A 17,318-nucleotide genomic window follows, 5' to 3' on the forward strand; every position below is an offset into this window, starting at 1 on the left:
GTCTTGTAACAAGCTCACAGGCCTGAAATGGCCAATAGTCAAAACTGTCAAACATATCGTATGTTTGACAGTTTTGAGTGAGTGTGAGTGTTACCAAGGTTACTACTGTTCATCTTGAATGTCAGAACTAAATTTCAGGGAAATGCATCCAACAGCTGTCTGAAACAAAAATGGGGACCTGCTGGTGGCACTAGTCATTGGTTCACCAAAGCCATTAGGACACATCACCAGGGAACCATGAATGTTCGTACCAAACTCTGCCAATCCATAACCAGATTTTGAGATATTTTACTAAATCAAGTCAGGCGATCACCAAAGTTACTAGGATTTATCTTCTGGGGACCATGAATAGCTGTACACATTTTCATGGCTATCATTAATGTTTATCAAAATGTTTTCCTCAGGACCAAAGTGGTGGAACTACTAATTTGGCTAGAAAGGTAAAGGAAATCTCGGAAATGCTGTAGTAGCATGGCTGCATGCATTATCACCTCGGTATAGGGTAAAAAAGGCTAATTCCCCACTAAAGAAAAGGTAACAGCTGCTTGCTTTTTACTTAGCTCTGAGGTTGTTGTTGTTTCACATAGTGTCAGGTATTTTAGATTCAGATAGTGGAAGGACAGGAAATCTTCAGATGAAGCTCTAGCAAACATTCAGACAGGAAGACTACTCTTTCGCATGCCCAGTCTTTTATAGTTTATTTCTGTTACCATCCTTTTGTTTACTCCTCTCACGCTCACTCTTAACTGCCTGTCATTATCTGGGGCTGTCAATTGATATCAGCTGCTCACATCGGCTGGGCACATCTGTCCAATAGCACAGCGACACAGCTTCACTGCTTCACTGCTTCATTTCGCTCCTGTCTTTTTCAATATGAATGTCTCCCCGCCTTTTGTTTATTCAAGTAGTCTTCCAATGGCAGTCATACACCAACAGTCTTATACCAGTGAGTCAGACTAGGTGAGGCAAGTCACTTATGCCCAGTGGCCAAAGAAGGTACTGCAACAAGAATCATCCCCCAATCCAAAACCCAAAGAGCAAGTTCATCAGCTCTTACTCCTTTTCCCCAAAATGTTTGCTTTCACAATTACTACAGACATGACCTGAGTGAACATGTGATCAGCGGTGTCCTCATTAAAGAGGGAACCACTGTCTGACATGTGACGACACGTAAAAATCAGTTTAAACTGATTAACTTCAAACAAAAGATAATCTGGATATATCAGTAACATTTCAAAATAACAAAACCTATTTACATTCCCATCAGGCCACCACAAAGGGGTTCAGTAGCAGCAGGGGTGGCGGCTCACAATGGGAATTTGAAACAACTTAATTGGGGAGAAAATTAGGAAAATCTCAGTCAACCAAATTATATTTTAGATAATCACACAGCAGGGGCTGAGTTGACTCTGATGATAATATAGTACTCACTTTGTTTGATTTTTACACAAATGTAATTTTGTTCGAACCTACTAACATTCGTGTCATGATTTCAGACAGTTCTCAGTTTTGTTTTTGGGTTTTCTTAAGGGCCGATCTCTGCCGTATTTTAGAAATCCACAAACTTCAGCACTTTGTAGAGGTGACTCTCTCCCGTGTAACCAACCCTTAACAAAGTAGGACATGCATGGACATACAGGCTTTGATCAATACTGACTGGCAGGCCTTGTTCCTTCCTCGTCCCATTACTGTTTCTTTTTCTACCTGCTTTCTCCCATCACTCACATGTCCGCTCGACTCCCCCGCCATAGCTCAGAGTGATATGTGGAGTTAGTGCTCAGCAAAGGACAAAGACACCTTGTCACCTAGTGTAATGAAGGACTAATGAGCTGTTCAGACCAGCTGTAGTGTTTGTGGCTTAAGCTCGGCTGTTATTTCCCACTGCTGGTGGAGGACTATAGGAGGGATGTTGCTGTTAGTGTGACACTGCCGATTTGAGTGGAAAGGGCACATTACTACTGTCAAGCTTCACCGACCACCACATCTCTGTAAGCAAGGCTGGATTCAGCAGACTAATGCCTGCCTGTAGGTTGGAGGCAACAGTTGTGGCTCTTACTTATCCTGTATTTGACACAGTGCAATGGGCCATCAACCTGTTTGGTCTTTATCCGTGGTAAAATGTTTGGAGTATACTTCGATACTGGCTTAAAATGTTAATTGATATTTGTGTGAAAGCATTGTTGTCTTACACATGTTAAATCAATGATGTAATCACATTTTCAGGCGATCTTTAAGATCCCTGTGTATCCCTATTGAATAAATGAGGCTATTGAACACATGTTGTTTCCCAGAATGCCTTCCAGGTGGTTTTGAACATATGGTAGGCAAGATGGCATCCAACAATTACAGCATGTCAGCCATTGATTAGCTGGACGTCCCTTTTAGAGCCACCACGCCTGATAATGATTAATGCGATAATTATTCCACACACACACACACACGCCACAGTGGGACTGTGTTTTTCTTTTGCAAACTTGTCAACTCATTTGAATTGCAATGGGTTGTTGAAGGTGAAATGTGCCTTTTTATTATGGATATCAAATTTTTTGATGGTTGCACTTGAAAAACCAAGAGATGCACTGCGTATCCTTTCCCAGGCGGAGCAGGCACCCACTGCTGAGGAGTCAATTAAAAGAAGAAAAAAAACACATCAAAGTCTTCTTTCCTTTTCCATAATTTCAAACAAAGGAGGACCCACTGGCAAGGGCACATAAACAGGTGGTAATCCCTGTCCGCCGGTGCACTCGGGTTGGGATGGGGGGGTGCATTCTCATCTTCAGTCACTCGCTCTCACTGACTAATTGCCTGGCCTCATGCAACTCATGCATTGACAGCGATATGAGTTCCAAGATGATGCCCAAACCAACCCTTGTCACGCCTTGGACCGCAGGGGCTGCATGTGTTGCTATGATAAGGCTCATTGCATTTATTTCAAGCTACTCATTAAGACTGTGTGCCTGAAACTCTCTTTTCCCATTGTGCTCTTAAAAAGATAGAAGCCAGGGGAATGATGCAAAAATATGCCCCGTGTGTCAGGGACTCTGCAAATTACAAAATTAGGAGCCACACTTAGAGTTTATTTACAGAAACGCAAGTTGTTGAGCAGCAACTGGATGTAAGATTCAGGGGGCTTCGACTGACCCCTTCATGTCGTGATTTAATCATGACAGTGATCTTGTAATGTTTTGATCTAATGAGCACTCTCATAAATCAGCTTTGAAATGACCGTCACAATAATTGGCATACCAGTTAAAAGCTTTCTCATTATCAAAGTGTGCTATGATGAAGCTCCATACAGTCAGCACAGTCAAGACTTCTCTTTGTCGCTTTCGTTTGTATGTTTTACATTTGTCATGTCAAAGCAATAAATGTCCTTCTCTCCTTCCACCTTCTTTCTTGTTCCTTTCTAACGTTCTTGTTCGTGTTGTTTGTGGATTCTACTGTTTAACCAAACTCCACACAGGTTTAAAAGAAGCATTTCCGTCTGGAAAGATGGACCTTGCATAAAACTGGGCTGTCTATGCAGAAGAGGGAAAAATATTTAAAACAGAGAAAAAAAGCTCTTGTATTCCTGTTCCTGAAAACTTGAATGCACCACACCACATCGGACCAATAAACAGTCCCGCTGACTGGTGGCGTGCTTAGAGTTGGCCATGAAAGCGGTGTGGAAGGTGGAGGAAGGGCTTTTTGTAGGTGAATCAGGTGCCACTGATTGGATGTGAGGAGTTAGTTTATTGGGGCCTTGTGAAACAAAGAACACAGGCCAAGCACCTGAAAAACGACATGAGTAATTTACTACCAACATTGCAGTGATAGAAGGCTGGTTGAAAATCTGCAAAGTTCCTGTTTAAATGATAAAGAAGAGAACAATTTTTGAAAAACTGCACTAAGGCTGCGGTGTTAGAAGTTAAAAGACTATGTCTGAAAAATCCCTCTAAAATGTCTGTTTCGTTTTAAAGACCAGACTCAGATTCCACAGAGATCTAACCTTTCAGTTGTAGAAATGTTACACTTTCCATCATGGAAATAATGTGCTTTGTGTGACAGTGTGGGTGATTGCATTCTCTCCTCATGTTGCCTTGATTCATAACAGTACCATTATTGTTCCCATTACAGAAGTTTGAAGTCCATCCAGACCCGATGGTCAGCGTGGCACACATGGCGCGTGCCGGTGGAGGCGTGTGGATGGCGTTCTCAGAGGGTTCCTCCATTCGTCTCTTTCACACCGAAACACTGGAGCTTCTGCAGGAAATCAACATCTCAACACGCTCGACACTGCTGAACACCGGTACACACTCATCACACATCACACTCGGTCCCCACCTCCACATGTAGAGGTCAAGCTGAAACTGAAACACATTTTTTTGTGTCTAACAAACACACAGTTGTTTATCTTTTGTGATATTCCATTTGTACTCGTCCCATTTTTGTCTTTCTTATACTCGAGCAATGAGATGGCATCAGTTTGACACTGACGTTACCTCTCCTCCCCAGAATGGTATTCTTGTCTTGTTCAAGTTGCTCCTTGGGTCTTGCACTCCGGGGACTGACCTGAATAAGTACCCATCTCAGGCCTTCACAAAGCCGTAATAGAGCTATGGGGTGAAAGATGGGAATTAATAAAAAAAAGAAATAAAGTCATTGAGGAGTAGTAAAATGGCAGCCTTAAAGATTTTCATACTAAGGGTTCCCATGGAAACGCTCTTGTCTGTCTTGAAGCGTCCGTGCTTCTGTGGCATCGTGCCCGTCTTACCTCTTTTCCTCTACACCTACCTCCCCACTTTTACTCCCTTTTGAGTTAATATTTTCCTTCATTTTTGTCCCACTTTCTCCCTCTCGCACTGTGTTTCATCTCATCCGCTCTGCTTTAAAATCCTCTCACCCCACGTTTCACTCCTCACTGCAGTCCGTTTAGGATGCCACAGATAGCCTATTACTTCCTGTGTGCCTTCTTTCATGATGGATGAAATATTTATCAGCCAGTGTGGGTGTTTTCGCTTTTTCTTTTTCTTTTTTTTTATGGGAAGAACTATGGTAAACAAATTAGATAGCAATGAAGCATACCTAAAGCTGTCTTGTGGCGATATCCACAGTTTGTGTGACTTAATGCCAGCTTGGCTCAAACATGTTCAGGCTGTCACATGTGGGCCATTAGCTCATTCAGTACATGTGAAGATCATTTTGAGCTTCGCGAGTGGTATGAATGTATTTGGATTTAGAAAATGTTCGTTGAGTCACACCAGACTGTGATTGATGTATTTAGAGCAATATTCAAATTTAAAAAAAAAAGGTTTTCTCTTGTGAGAAAGAAAGAAACAAGGAAAGAAAGAAAGAGCAAGGAATAAAAGCACAAAATATGTTTCAGAAACCAAACTTTTTTCTTCGATCAGAGTTCCTTTCTCTTGTTTGAGAGGAGACTTTAAGGAGAACAGACTCCTATGGCCATAGTACCAGGGGGGGGAATCTGGTGACCCAGAGGTCATTTTCACCCAGTGCCAGTGCTTCCGCTTGAAATATGCAGCAGATTCGATGAAGCGCAGCAGCCTCAAGGCACGGCCCTGAGGGAAGTTAGAGGGTGAAAAGAAAAAGAGTTGATCGGCTCATGTCTTCAGGGTCCACGAAAGGAAGAGGATCTTTGACTTAAGTTGTGATTTGTTGAGCTCACAAGAGAAAAGAGGATTCCCCAGACGCTCTACAACCAAAGATACTGCACATGAAATACTGATAGTTCCTCTCTATCAATGGGGTCTCTGCTCCCCTAGGTTTCTCCTTGACTTATGCTAGGACATGCAGTAATGATATACCCCCCTAATCCTTTCCCCTTAATGTGATTTATACTCAACAGGGAATTCCAGTTGCAGTAAACAACAGAGAAGTTTCTCCGGCAGAGGAAACTGCTGATCTCTTCTCCACTAATGCCTTTAATAGTTCTATCCTTGGGGTGAAAAAACAATATACCAAAATAAAGTCCTCAGTGACATATCACAGGGAAACATTTATCTTTGGAGACATCTTTTTTCAGGCAAATACCGGCTCCCGTGATAAACCCGCTTCCCACTGCAGTGTGTGCATTGCTGCAAAAATTGGAGGTGCAAGATTGCTCGAGGTTAAGCTATGCCTTCTTAATCTCGAGTGCCTTTGTCATTATCCACCTTTATCACTGTTCTTAAAGACAATGCCTGGGCGAACATCTTGCGACTAACTTCAGATTTCGTGGTAGCCTGAGAGTGGGTGTTCAGGAATGTCTCTCTCTTTCACTTAGGCTCTCTAACCAAAGTACAAATAGACTCCGAGGCAATGTGAGCAGGTGGCAGACAGTTTTCGAGATAAAGGCCATTTTTGCCGGAGCCTAACTCACTGCTGTGACCCTCCAAGGTCTCCACCTACAGGCTGCCGCTCTCTGTTTGCAGACTGTCCTCCTCTGCTCTGCCTCCACTTCCTCGTCTATGCGGAGCAGCTTTTTCTTACTTGGGATGAATCATCTCCGCGCAATAAAATGAACTAATCAATGGCACTGTCGGGCCACTCGGGCAAATCATCTGAGCATGACACAGAACAAACACGTAAATACATCTACACGTGTAAATCAGCATTTCCTTAGTTGAGATCACTTGAGTGCTGGTGTAATTCAATTATCATTGCCATGGATATTATGGTAAATTGTTCTATAGATAACTAGGCCACAATGGGAGCCAAGAGCTGAGGGACCACAGAAGGAATGCAAAAATAAATCCACAACAAACAATGTTTTTCACCCCTTTGTTAAGTGGAAACAAAGGGTGTGCATGTATAATAAGAGTGTGCAATTATTCTTTCTCCCTCTCTAATGCGGTGCTACAGGAACAGTTCTGCCATGGAAACCTCAAAACTGAAAACATATGTTGACTCTTGCATCATGCTCCATTACTATATGTAAAAAGTTAACTTTATGCAAAGAAAATTGCTGCTTAATGTCACCCTAGAGGTTATCAACACACTGTATAACAGAAAACAGCAACAAACACCCGTACCACCTCACTACATCTCATCAGATCTGATTAGCTACGGACAAGAATAAACAAACGTACAAGCAAATGAATGCAGCGTTGCTTTTGTTTGCATGTTTCACCAGCAGGTCAACGTCTTTTAGTCATTTTGATATATTCTGAAAACAGAATATATCAAAATATGTTAATATGATTATGTAAATATCTGACTTCAAATGCACAGTCTATTGTTTAAATAACAAGTCAGTGCCAAAGCTACTTACAGCCACATACAGCAGTGCTGGAAAGATGATCATAGACTGACAATGTGCAAGTACAGGGCTGAGCGATATGGCCCTAAAGTAATATTGTGACGTAGAAGCTATGTTACGATACAAAAATCTTGATATGTTGGAATCTCCTCAAAAGCCCTTGATTTTTAGTGTTTGCTAAGGACACTAAACTAGAACACATGAGAGAATACTGAGGTTGCACTTTGCTCTGCTGTAAAAGTTGCAATGAAAATAACAAAAAGGTCTGGAAATCAAAAAGTGCCTCTACATGCCCACACAAGCCTGTGATTGAAACGTCTCTGTGGGTGCACTCCGAGCATGGCCTTGCTTATTTGAAAGGATTATGAAGTCTGTACTTTAAGTACCTTTTAGGATGTTTGTCTTTTTACCAATAAAAGAAGAACTTCCCTGCATATCAGTTTTGCTTTCTGTACAGTAGGAGGTGAAAACTTTGAAGCTCAATATTTCAAACCCACTCAGATCTCAAACAGAGACGTATAATATCAAGTCTTGTTTCCTACCTTGTGCTTTTATGAGAGTTTTTCTTTCAACTGGGTCAGAGGCAAGTAGACAAATCCAATTTTTCTTAATCTTATGTAACCCAGAGCCCTAGGTGGCTGTGCTGTGCATGTGTTAAGCTTGTCAAATACAGATTGATCACAGAGCTTAAACCTTACCTCAAGCTAACACTGATAACCAACAATGAAAGTTTTTCTTTTTTTTTTTAAACTTTTTTCATCATGCTAGGACTGAACTGTTCATTTAATGCTGCCATTTTGAAAAAAAACCTCTGGTAATAATAAAATCAATGGAGGCTCATAATTCACTCTCTAAAAGACAGACCACCCAGTCTCTATCATTTTGTCAACACAGAGTTATCTACTATTCCTCCAAATGGCCCCATAATCTGTTATAGTTTCGAGCTATCTGTCTTTCTGTAGGTGGCGAAGAAAACTCAATTCAATTTTCTGACAATGTTTTCTATATTGCAGGTCAGAAGAGCATGCGAGTCACAAGTCTCCTGATTTGCCAGGGACTGTTATGGGTGGGCACGGCCCAAGGCTTAATTATCACTCTTCCAGTCCCCAAACTGGAGGGCATCCCCAAAATAACAGGTATGGATCAGAGGGAGGCGGCTGACTGTGATTGAGCAGCCTCTCGAGAGGTCAAAAGAGAAGCGAAGAGGTTTTTTCTAATGTTAGAAAATTACTCTGCACTGCCCATTATTGAGGCCACACTTCACATTTTTCTTGTAGCTCTGGAAATCAGTGCAGATATAACCAGGGAGGCAACACACAAATCATATATATATATATATATAAATATATATATTCATGCAGGGTGATTTAAAATTTGCCTGGAAGCATTTTTTTTTTAATTATGCCAAATTCCCACTTGCACTTGCCTTACTTTATGACCATCTTATTCGAAGACAGTTTATTAAATACGACGTAAATACAATACAAACTACAGTCACGAGTGTGACCGATACAGCAGCAGAAGTATGATAAATGAATATGTTTAACTGTTTGACATACAGTATGATCCAGGGTTGTTGAGTTCAAGTCATTTTCTGCCAACTCAGTTCAAACTGCAACTTACGTAATAAGCGATGCAACCTCAGCCCAGTATAGGAGCAGTATTTATTCTCTCTCTGGATGACATTTCAACATTGCGTCTACTTTTCTCCTGCAGGAAAAGGAATGGTCTCTCTAAATGCACACTGTGGGCCTGTGGACTTCCTGGTAGCCACCACCAGCACTCTGTCTCCTGAACTGCTGAAGAGGGATTCTGTTGTGGACGGCCCAGACTCGGCCTGTGGAGGCGAGGACCGCAGCGACACCTCCTCTCAGGAATCCCTGCAACAGTCCGGCTCCTACCACAGCGAAGGCAGAGGCAAAGGACGCGGCGTTCTGCTGCAGTACAAGCTGCGCTCCACGTCAGGACTACCTGGACGGCCGTTAACGGCGATGGCCGACGAGGCGTCGGACTCCTCCCTGGAGTCTTTGGAGCACAGTGTGGAAGATGGATCTATCTATGAGCTGAGTGATGACCCAGAAATGTGGGTTCGGGGACGTCCTTGTGAGAGGGATGGGGGACGCAGGGACAGAGTGATCTCTGCAGCGGTTATCTCTGGAGGCAAGGGCTTCCGTAGACTGAAGGAGGGAGCAGCAGTAGGTACGAGCACAAGTGGGGAGGGTTTAGAGAATATTCTAATGGTATGGCAGCTCCCACTCACAGTGTGACATGGAAAATATATGGCAAGGTGGTGTGTATTTATAGATGTCTCCCCATCTTAGCCTTGAACCACTTGTTCCATAAATCCAAGGCATTTAAATATATGATGAGAGGGTGTTACAGAGCTTATGATTTAGCCTGTGGAATAAAGAGGCTAAGACATGCTGTTTATTTGAGGTACTGTCATCCCATAGGTCGCTTTGAATGTTCAGGATTGTGCATCATCATCTTCCCAGCAGTGGCAGAGGCTGCCACAGATTAATTCCATGTGATTGTTTTGAACTGGTTCCTCTGACTGCCTTAGTTAAGATTGATATGCCTCAATTTAACCTCATCACTGCTGCGAGCGCTCTGCTACATTTATTTTCTGCGAGGGACTTCTGTGTGAGCACCCATGGACAGCATGCCTTTAAGAGGCAGCTTTTGTTGAATCTGCCATGCTCTGCAGCGTTCGAGATGGACATCTTTTATCTGATCCTGTGGGAAAGATCCCATCTGTTTAGAGCTCAAAGCCGGGGACTTCCACCGCATCACAAAGCACATTAGCATCACTTTATTAGCTTCGCCAGCTTTTCTGTCATCCCTTACAATGTGAATGTACCATACCTTCTATTGTGTCTCAAAATTGAATCTGTGCTCTCGTTAAAAGAGAGAGAATTTCGTTTTTCCTGTTTTGCTGCAGCTGTTGCAAAAAAAATATTTTTGGTTCCAAAAAAAGGAGTCGCTTTCCAGAACTCACCATGCCTTTGTTGAGGAGGGTCATGTTCGCACAGACTGGCTGGGAAAAGAAACAAAAAACGTATGAGACTCAAAGATGTTATCGCGCTACATTATACAATCTATATTTGCACTGTAGAAATCCTATAATTATTACAGGTTTATTTGAGGAGACTGAACTTCTCGGTGCCACATTTGAAAGTATTATCTTGCCCAAGCACTGAAAAAGCCAGCTATCTATTTCATTATCAACTGTCATCTACCAGCTCGATAAAACAAATGCGCACACAGGGTGAGCAATAAGTAAGTTACACATCAAAAGCTAAACTCTGAAGGCAAATGATGAAATAAAAAGTGCTGCAGCATCTCAAACTGCTCTCAGGCTTGTCTCATCAGAGGGAACCTGCCTAACGCAGACAACTATTATTACCTTTCAATAATATACAATTCAAATCTTATTAAGATGGTGTTTACAATGTGTAGCATGAGCCTGTATTACAATTACCAGACACTGATGTATATTATCTGTTTTATTAGCCAGGACACTAAGTCATGTAAACCTCACTCCTTCTCTTCTAGTCTTCATGCTAATATCTGGTAAATATTGTGACTTCAATGCTAATGTTATTATTTTATGATCCGGCTACGAGGATAGATGTAAACAAGCAGACATCCACGCTGGGTGGAAAACCTCACATCTCAGTTTCTGGTGGTTATCATGTCTTCAGATCAGTCGGAAGTCTTTAACCTGATAGGGATAATGAAATCCTTTTAACCGCATTGAATGATATAAAAAAAGCATTGTCAGCAGGATGTGTACAAGCTGTTCTCTTTTATTCACTTGTATAAAATGAGATTTTGGAAGTAAACAGTTTTTTTATTCAACGACAGTGAGCTGGTATGAGACGCACTCGGTGGTACTGCGTTTGTAATATTGTGATGTTTTTGCTTCATGACTTCAAAGTTACAGTGGCATCGGCAGGCTTGTAAACACCGACTATTGACATGGGCAGCTATTTTGCAGAAAATTAAGAAGTGCGTTCTTAACAGTGCACATTTTCCACAGCCTGTTGACAAAGGTTGCGGCCACGATAAACACAGCTTTGTGGATTTTGAATAAACCATGCGATGGTGAAGGTTAGAGTTTATCGTTTTTCTCCACCGGTACTTCGACTCAGCCTTTCCAGCACACGTGAATCCTCGTCTTATCCATTCATCACAGACGAGGCATACAGTTCATGTTGAGTATTTCCTTGAGGCACATTGTGGTTTATTTTCCCCTTTCTTCCCCTCCTCACAAATACAATTCAGAAGCATTTTAAACATCCTGCTTTCAGACAGAATCAGTCAAAAAAAAAAAAAATACGACGACGTAAACTGTCCTCCGATGCTGTCATCTAAATGTAAATCTCAATGTCATGTCAGAAACGTATACTCTAATTCATGTGAGACGCAATGCTGCTGCAGCCACAACGCCATAATGGTCACTATAGAGGTTGTTCGTTCAACCTCAACCGGAGGATGAGTGTGTTTTCCTGCTTCAGCAGCCTGATGAAATAAACATGATTCCTTCACAAAAGCTGCCGTAGAGTTGGCACTGTTGAACTGTTTTGCAAAAACGCTTGTCCGCTGACAACTGAGATTTAATCTCGAAAGTATAGCAACCTTTGATGGTGATGACATTGACTCATACATTTCATTTGCTTACACAACATGTGTACAGGAGTTATACATGCACTGAATATTAATACTCTTGAATGAACGTACTGTACTACTAATTAGAACTGTTATTGTACTAATTAAACCTGTATTCCCTTTTGTAAAGAGGACTCTGCAACAGTGTTGATGTTTTTGATGAGACTGTATAATGCACAATTTATTTTCCTGTGGTGTTTAAGGGTAAGTCCAGTGAATTACAAATCTTAATTTTTAGGTTTGGCCTTTGTTTTTGTTAACCAATTCGCAAATGTAAATTAGTCTGTCAACCTCTCATTTCATTTATGATTTCCAAGGGCAATATCAACAGCCGCAGAATGATATGCCCTCTGGACGCAGATGAGTCATAAAACCCGGAGATAATTTAGCATTTTTGCACTTCTAACTCCCTCGCCTTGAAGTCAATGGGTTTTTTTTTAATGGGTATTCAGTTAAATGCCTGAAATAAGGTCTGTGGTTAACAGAAACTGAAGAGATTTTCAGGTTTTATTCTAAGGCATAAAATACGTCAGTTGACACCTCACATTTGAATTATGGATATGTCTTCAAAAAGGCGGTTGCTAACAAGCAGCTACATGAGACTGCAGAGGTTGTCGGGGACATTAAACGTCATCATGGTGAACACGTTAACTCATCTACTCATTAGTCAGTCTTTAGTTACAAACTATTCTAACTCTAACTTTAAAAAACTTGTAGATTGATAAAATTTTAGTTAAGTGTGTATAGTATAGTGTAGTAAGATGTGTAGTGGTGGTGAAGTCATGTAGATGTAGTTTGTTTATAGCCTAACGTTGTGTTTTTTACATCTGGTCTTGCTTGTGTTTGCCACAGAGCTTATTTTAGGCAATAATCCAATTGAAAAATCCCATTGGCTTTTTTTCAAGGGAACCTTCTGGGTTAGACTACAAATACTGCTAGCCATAAGTTAGCCCTCCAGCACTATATTGGATGGACCTATAAATAACCAAACAGAGCAACATAAGCTGTGATATAGCACTGAGCAACATGACAGCAGAGCATGCAGAGGTTAAAGCACAGACGAAATGTAAGCTTGTTGGCTCCCACTGAATCGCTGGCTAGCTAATACTAACGTTAATACAAAGAGCAGCGTGAATCGCAGCGCGATGCTTTCTTTACACCACAACAATTAACAAGCTGCCTTCTTTCCAGGGTAATGACTGATGCATTCGACCAAAAGTCACCAGCTAACAGGGTCACTCATTTAGCCAGCACACTGAAGTGCTGTACTGCTGTCGCCTTAAGAATATCGGAACAAATTGTTAAATTCGGGCTTGTTGATCTAATATTAATTGGCTGCTTATTTGGTTGCCCGTTTCTCGCCTAAAATATGTTCAGAAACAGATTTCGTATCCAGAGCCCTCGTGTCGAGACAGTTGTGTCTTCTCCGTTCACTCCAATGGACCATTTTTTCACAGCGATGGCGGATTGTGGAGCCTCTCATTAGTTCCAGGAAGTGAGCTGCTAATTCTAACCAGTGCAATAGGGTTTCAGCAGAAAAGCATTTATGCTTTTATTGGCCACTAATTACCAAAAATCGCTGCTCTGTCTGTATATATTCACATATTCAAATTGCCCGCCAAATATTCCTGGAACTATCTGAGGTCCTTCTTAGCATTTTGAACTTCCATTATCGCGACTTTCTCTACTTAATGGCTCTGGTTGTATCAAACTGTGGACTGTCAAAGAGACATTATCACTGACATAATGCATGCGCTGACCTTTAGTTTTACCAACTCCTGGTTTTTTTTACAACCTATGTGATCATCTGATTGCTCGTGTCTTGACTCATCAGATATGATGTAACAACATTGCTACGTTCCCTTATCTCAGCGATTACTTTGGTGAATAGAAAAGTACAATGACTGACAGAAATGATGGCCAAACCTACAAAAGTAAGGTTACAAAAGTAAAGTAATAAACTGGAATTATACACTAAGCAAAAGTATTACACATTATGCCGTCGCAGGCATATTGAAACGCAGTGCTCATTTCCCTTTGGTACAATACTTAAATGTTAAATGTCTAAACATTGTCTAACAAGCGTATGCTAAATTAAAAACATCTTTAAACATGAGTTTTGAGTTTGATCTTTTTTTACTGATGCCTGATTTAGAATTATGATGACGGCTGCTGATGTAGTCAAGGTACAGTAGTTTGAGTTTTAGAGATGCACTGTACATCTGCAGCATTGTTATGCTAATGATCTCACACTTTGTGCTTCTGTATGACTCAGCAACACAAAATCCCGTCTTTGATGTATCATTTGGATTACGGTCTCACTTTTTTTTTTGCTGTTTGGATATTCAAATTACAATAAGCTTCCCTCAGCATCTGCTGAAAGCCAGTGCTTAAACACAAACACAATCTTTTTGTCTGGTAGTAGACTGTAATTCTGTAGGTAGAGTGGATTACACATGGATGGGACTGCAGCCTACAGTTATTTTGAATTGTAAAAAGATTGGACTCCAGTGTCACGTCCTGTGTCACTGTCTCCTCTGCTTAATTAAAGGCACCGTTGCACCACATTAAGCCACACAAGCTGGGTTTCCATTAACATATTCACATGACAATTAGATGGAAATACACCTAGAGTGGTGAGATTGATGCCTGAACTAGGAAGAGGCTTTAAGGATGAGGGCTAATGGAGGCTTACATACTGTTCCTCTAACACAGGGGTGCCCAAACTTCTTCAATTGTATTGTGTTACAGCCGCAGGCCAACATCCTCCTCATGTGTTTAACCCTTCCTGTAGTGTCTTGATAATTATGATTAGGAGGATGTGCACCGGATTGTATGCACCTGCTTCCTGTCTAACATCATGAGGATCCTGATTGGAGCAGCAACCGGTCCGGCCCTTCAATCCAGAAGAAGGAGTTTCGGTACTTGAAGCTATCAATGCCTACCCAGCTCGACAGCGTTTCTGTCATCGTCCTGCCAGATGGTTGTGTCCATTAGTGCAACAGCTCTTAGAGGGCTACACCTACGTATACTCATAGAATCTGGGGTTAAAGTGGGTAACCAACATTCTGCATGAACTAGTACCGAAGAAAGTGTTATCACATGTATTTAAACAGCACCCATTAGACCTCTCCTTTGTAGTTTGCCTTGCTTATTTTCATGTAATTAATTTTTAATTCAATGTAATTTAAATATATATATATATTTTTTTTTTTTACCAAAAACATCTAGTTTTATGTTGCTTGTTAAGAAGAAATAGTGCTTTGATCCCAAGTTCCCATAATTGACTGACTTCCTGTGCCAAGTGTCACTCCGCCGCTGTGCACAGTTAATAATTACTGATCCTACATCAAAGACCATTTTCAACTTGCAAATAATGTACCAGCATGAACAGTGAATCATGGTTTCATTTTTTAAAATACTTTTTAATATTTTTTTCCCCACTAGAAAATCTGTCAGGCCAAATCCAACCTCAAGGCCCAACTTCAGCCGGTCGTGCTGTAACTTGTGACTGCAGTTCCTTTAATGGCCACTAGGCTCCAAGAGCGATAAAACCCCATAAGAGCCCATGTTAAAACTTCACAGCAGAAATAAACATATTCACAGCCTGGTAGAAGAAACAGTTTTGATCTTTATAAATAATTTATCTCTTCATGACAACTGTTTGGGGTTGAATTTCTATATAACTCACTCGTGTTAATTATATTAAGGCTTAAAGTTATGCATAATTAGGGGCGTGGCCTCTTTGAGTGACAGGTAGTACTCCTGAGGCTAATTGAGGTCACTGAACTTGAGCTCCGCGGCGTATTTGTGGTGTTGATGGCTTTTTGGAGACACTTTTTTTTTGTTTTAAATGTCTTTCTGTGCGGTTAATTGGACTTAAAGACCGGAGTGGAGGGACAGAGGCCGGTGTTTTGGATTAACGAGCGACTCTGACAGCTGGCGGAGCTCCGGAGGAGGAAGCTTCTGGAGGGAAACGCCGAGAAGTCCAGGAGGGTACAGAGTTTGTTTCTTTAAACTTTTTAGATTAAAAACTCGGATTTATCTTCACTCTTGTCTGCCATAACGAGCCACGGAGGTGACAAAAAATCCACTGGAATGTACTCAAACTCTGTTATTTGACTGCTGAATGGAGGAGAAATGTAACGTTAATGTGTTTTAATGGACGCTTTCAGGAGCTTCCCGCGGCGATGTGACGCTACAGGCTAACAGAAAGAAAGGAGTATCCGGTGAGTGTTACTTTGCTCAGACACAAACACAAACGCACACCCTTGCTGCCAGTTGTTAGTCTATCTTGCGGCTAATGTACGAGATATTGTGGCTTTTTGTGACTAATAAACACCGCGGTCAACAAACCAAATTAGCATTGACCGCTTTGGCTCGTTGCTGCGATACGTCAACGTCGCCGCCATATTGGTGCGGCCAAGACTGGCCTGTAGACTGATAGAAGTAAGCGGGGGCTGGTGTTTGGATGAATAAAAAGCGCTATAACGTGAGTGAGTCGTTTTTATATAATCAAGGCTTTATGATGAAGCTACGTGGAGTAGCCCATCATTGAGAAAAATGAAAAAAAACCACAAACAAATACTGAGATACTTGCAGCCAGTCTGCTTTCTATATTGATCCAGAGATCAATATCCTTATTGATCCCCAGTGAGTGTTTTGTTGTACTACTTCTAGGACCTATTATATTTCATTTTATACTGTTTATATTCCAAGCGTTTCATTAAACTTCCTGGACATTTCGTGTACATTAAATTATACTAAATAAGGATGTCTCCACAACAATTAAATGAGGAAAATAAGTCAAATTGATGCTTGACATACATGGCTTTTTACAATTCCTTATGACAACGACTTAGTAATTCAGCACATGTAAGCCTGATGTTCAGACACACTGTAGCAGCGATTGTAGCCTAACAATCGAGATTATGAGCAACTGGAGATTTTTCTTTCCTTTTGACACGTAAGTCACAGACCCTTGAATATAAAATAACTCATTGAAATCAGTTGAGAAATTCAAACGTTACAGTGCTTCTTATCCAGAAAAACCACAGCTCTCCCATGTACTTTTTTTTGTATTTGTTTACTGGCGATACAGCACTTAGATTTACTGGCGAGTTTTGCCCGGTCCGATATGGTGGCAACGTTGACACACCATCCAGCGGCCAATGCGATGTCTCCGTGTGTATGTCTCTGGTAACAGAACTAAATTCTGGCTCGTCAGAAACCAATAGGTATACAGTCAATGATACTGCCTGATGTCGGTGTTCATCATTCTCTCAAAATTTAATTGAGTATTTTATTGACATTTTAGGTCTGTTTAGAGTGAGATATTACTGAGTTTATAGAGATTTTGCTGTTGTAAATATTACTGTTGCCGCTGCTCTACAGATGGTATAGTTTTATG

General features: G+C 41.2%; 1 protein-coding gene across 1 annotated transcript in view; it reads left to right on the forward strand.

Annotated features, from left to right (window-relative positions):
* arhgef10la (Rho guanine nucleotide exchange factor (GEF) 10-like a) overlaps window positions 1-14,024 on the forward strand; it is a 120,199-nt gene extending 106,175 nt beyond the window's left edge. The window contains exons 25-27 of the mRNA XM_073468882.1: window positions 4,117-4,288; window positions 8,251-8,373; window positions 8,954-14,024. Coding sequence (XP_073324983.1) covers window positions 4,117-4,288; window positions 8,251-8,373; window positions 8,954-9,504 — 846 coding nt within the window. The 3' untranslated portion in view covers window positions 9,505-14,024. The remainder of the gene's footprint in view (window positions 1-4,116; window positions 4,289-8,250; window positions 8,374-8,953) is intronic.
* The last annotated feature ends 3,294 nt before the right edge of the window (window positions 14,025-17,318 follow it).

Source organism: Pagrus major, chromosome 6 (genome assembly GCF_040436345.1).
Source record: "Pagrus major chromosome 6, Pma_NU_1.0".
NCBI classification, from domain to species: Eukaryota; Metazoa; Chordata; class Actinopteri; order Spariformes; family Sparidae; genus Pagrus; species Pagrus major.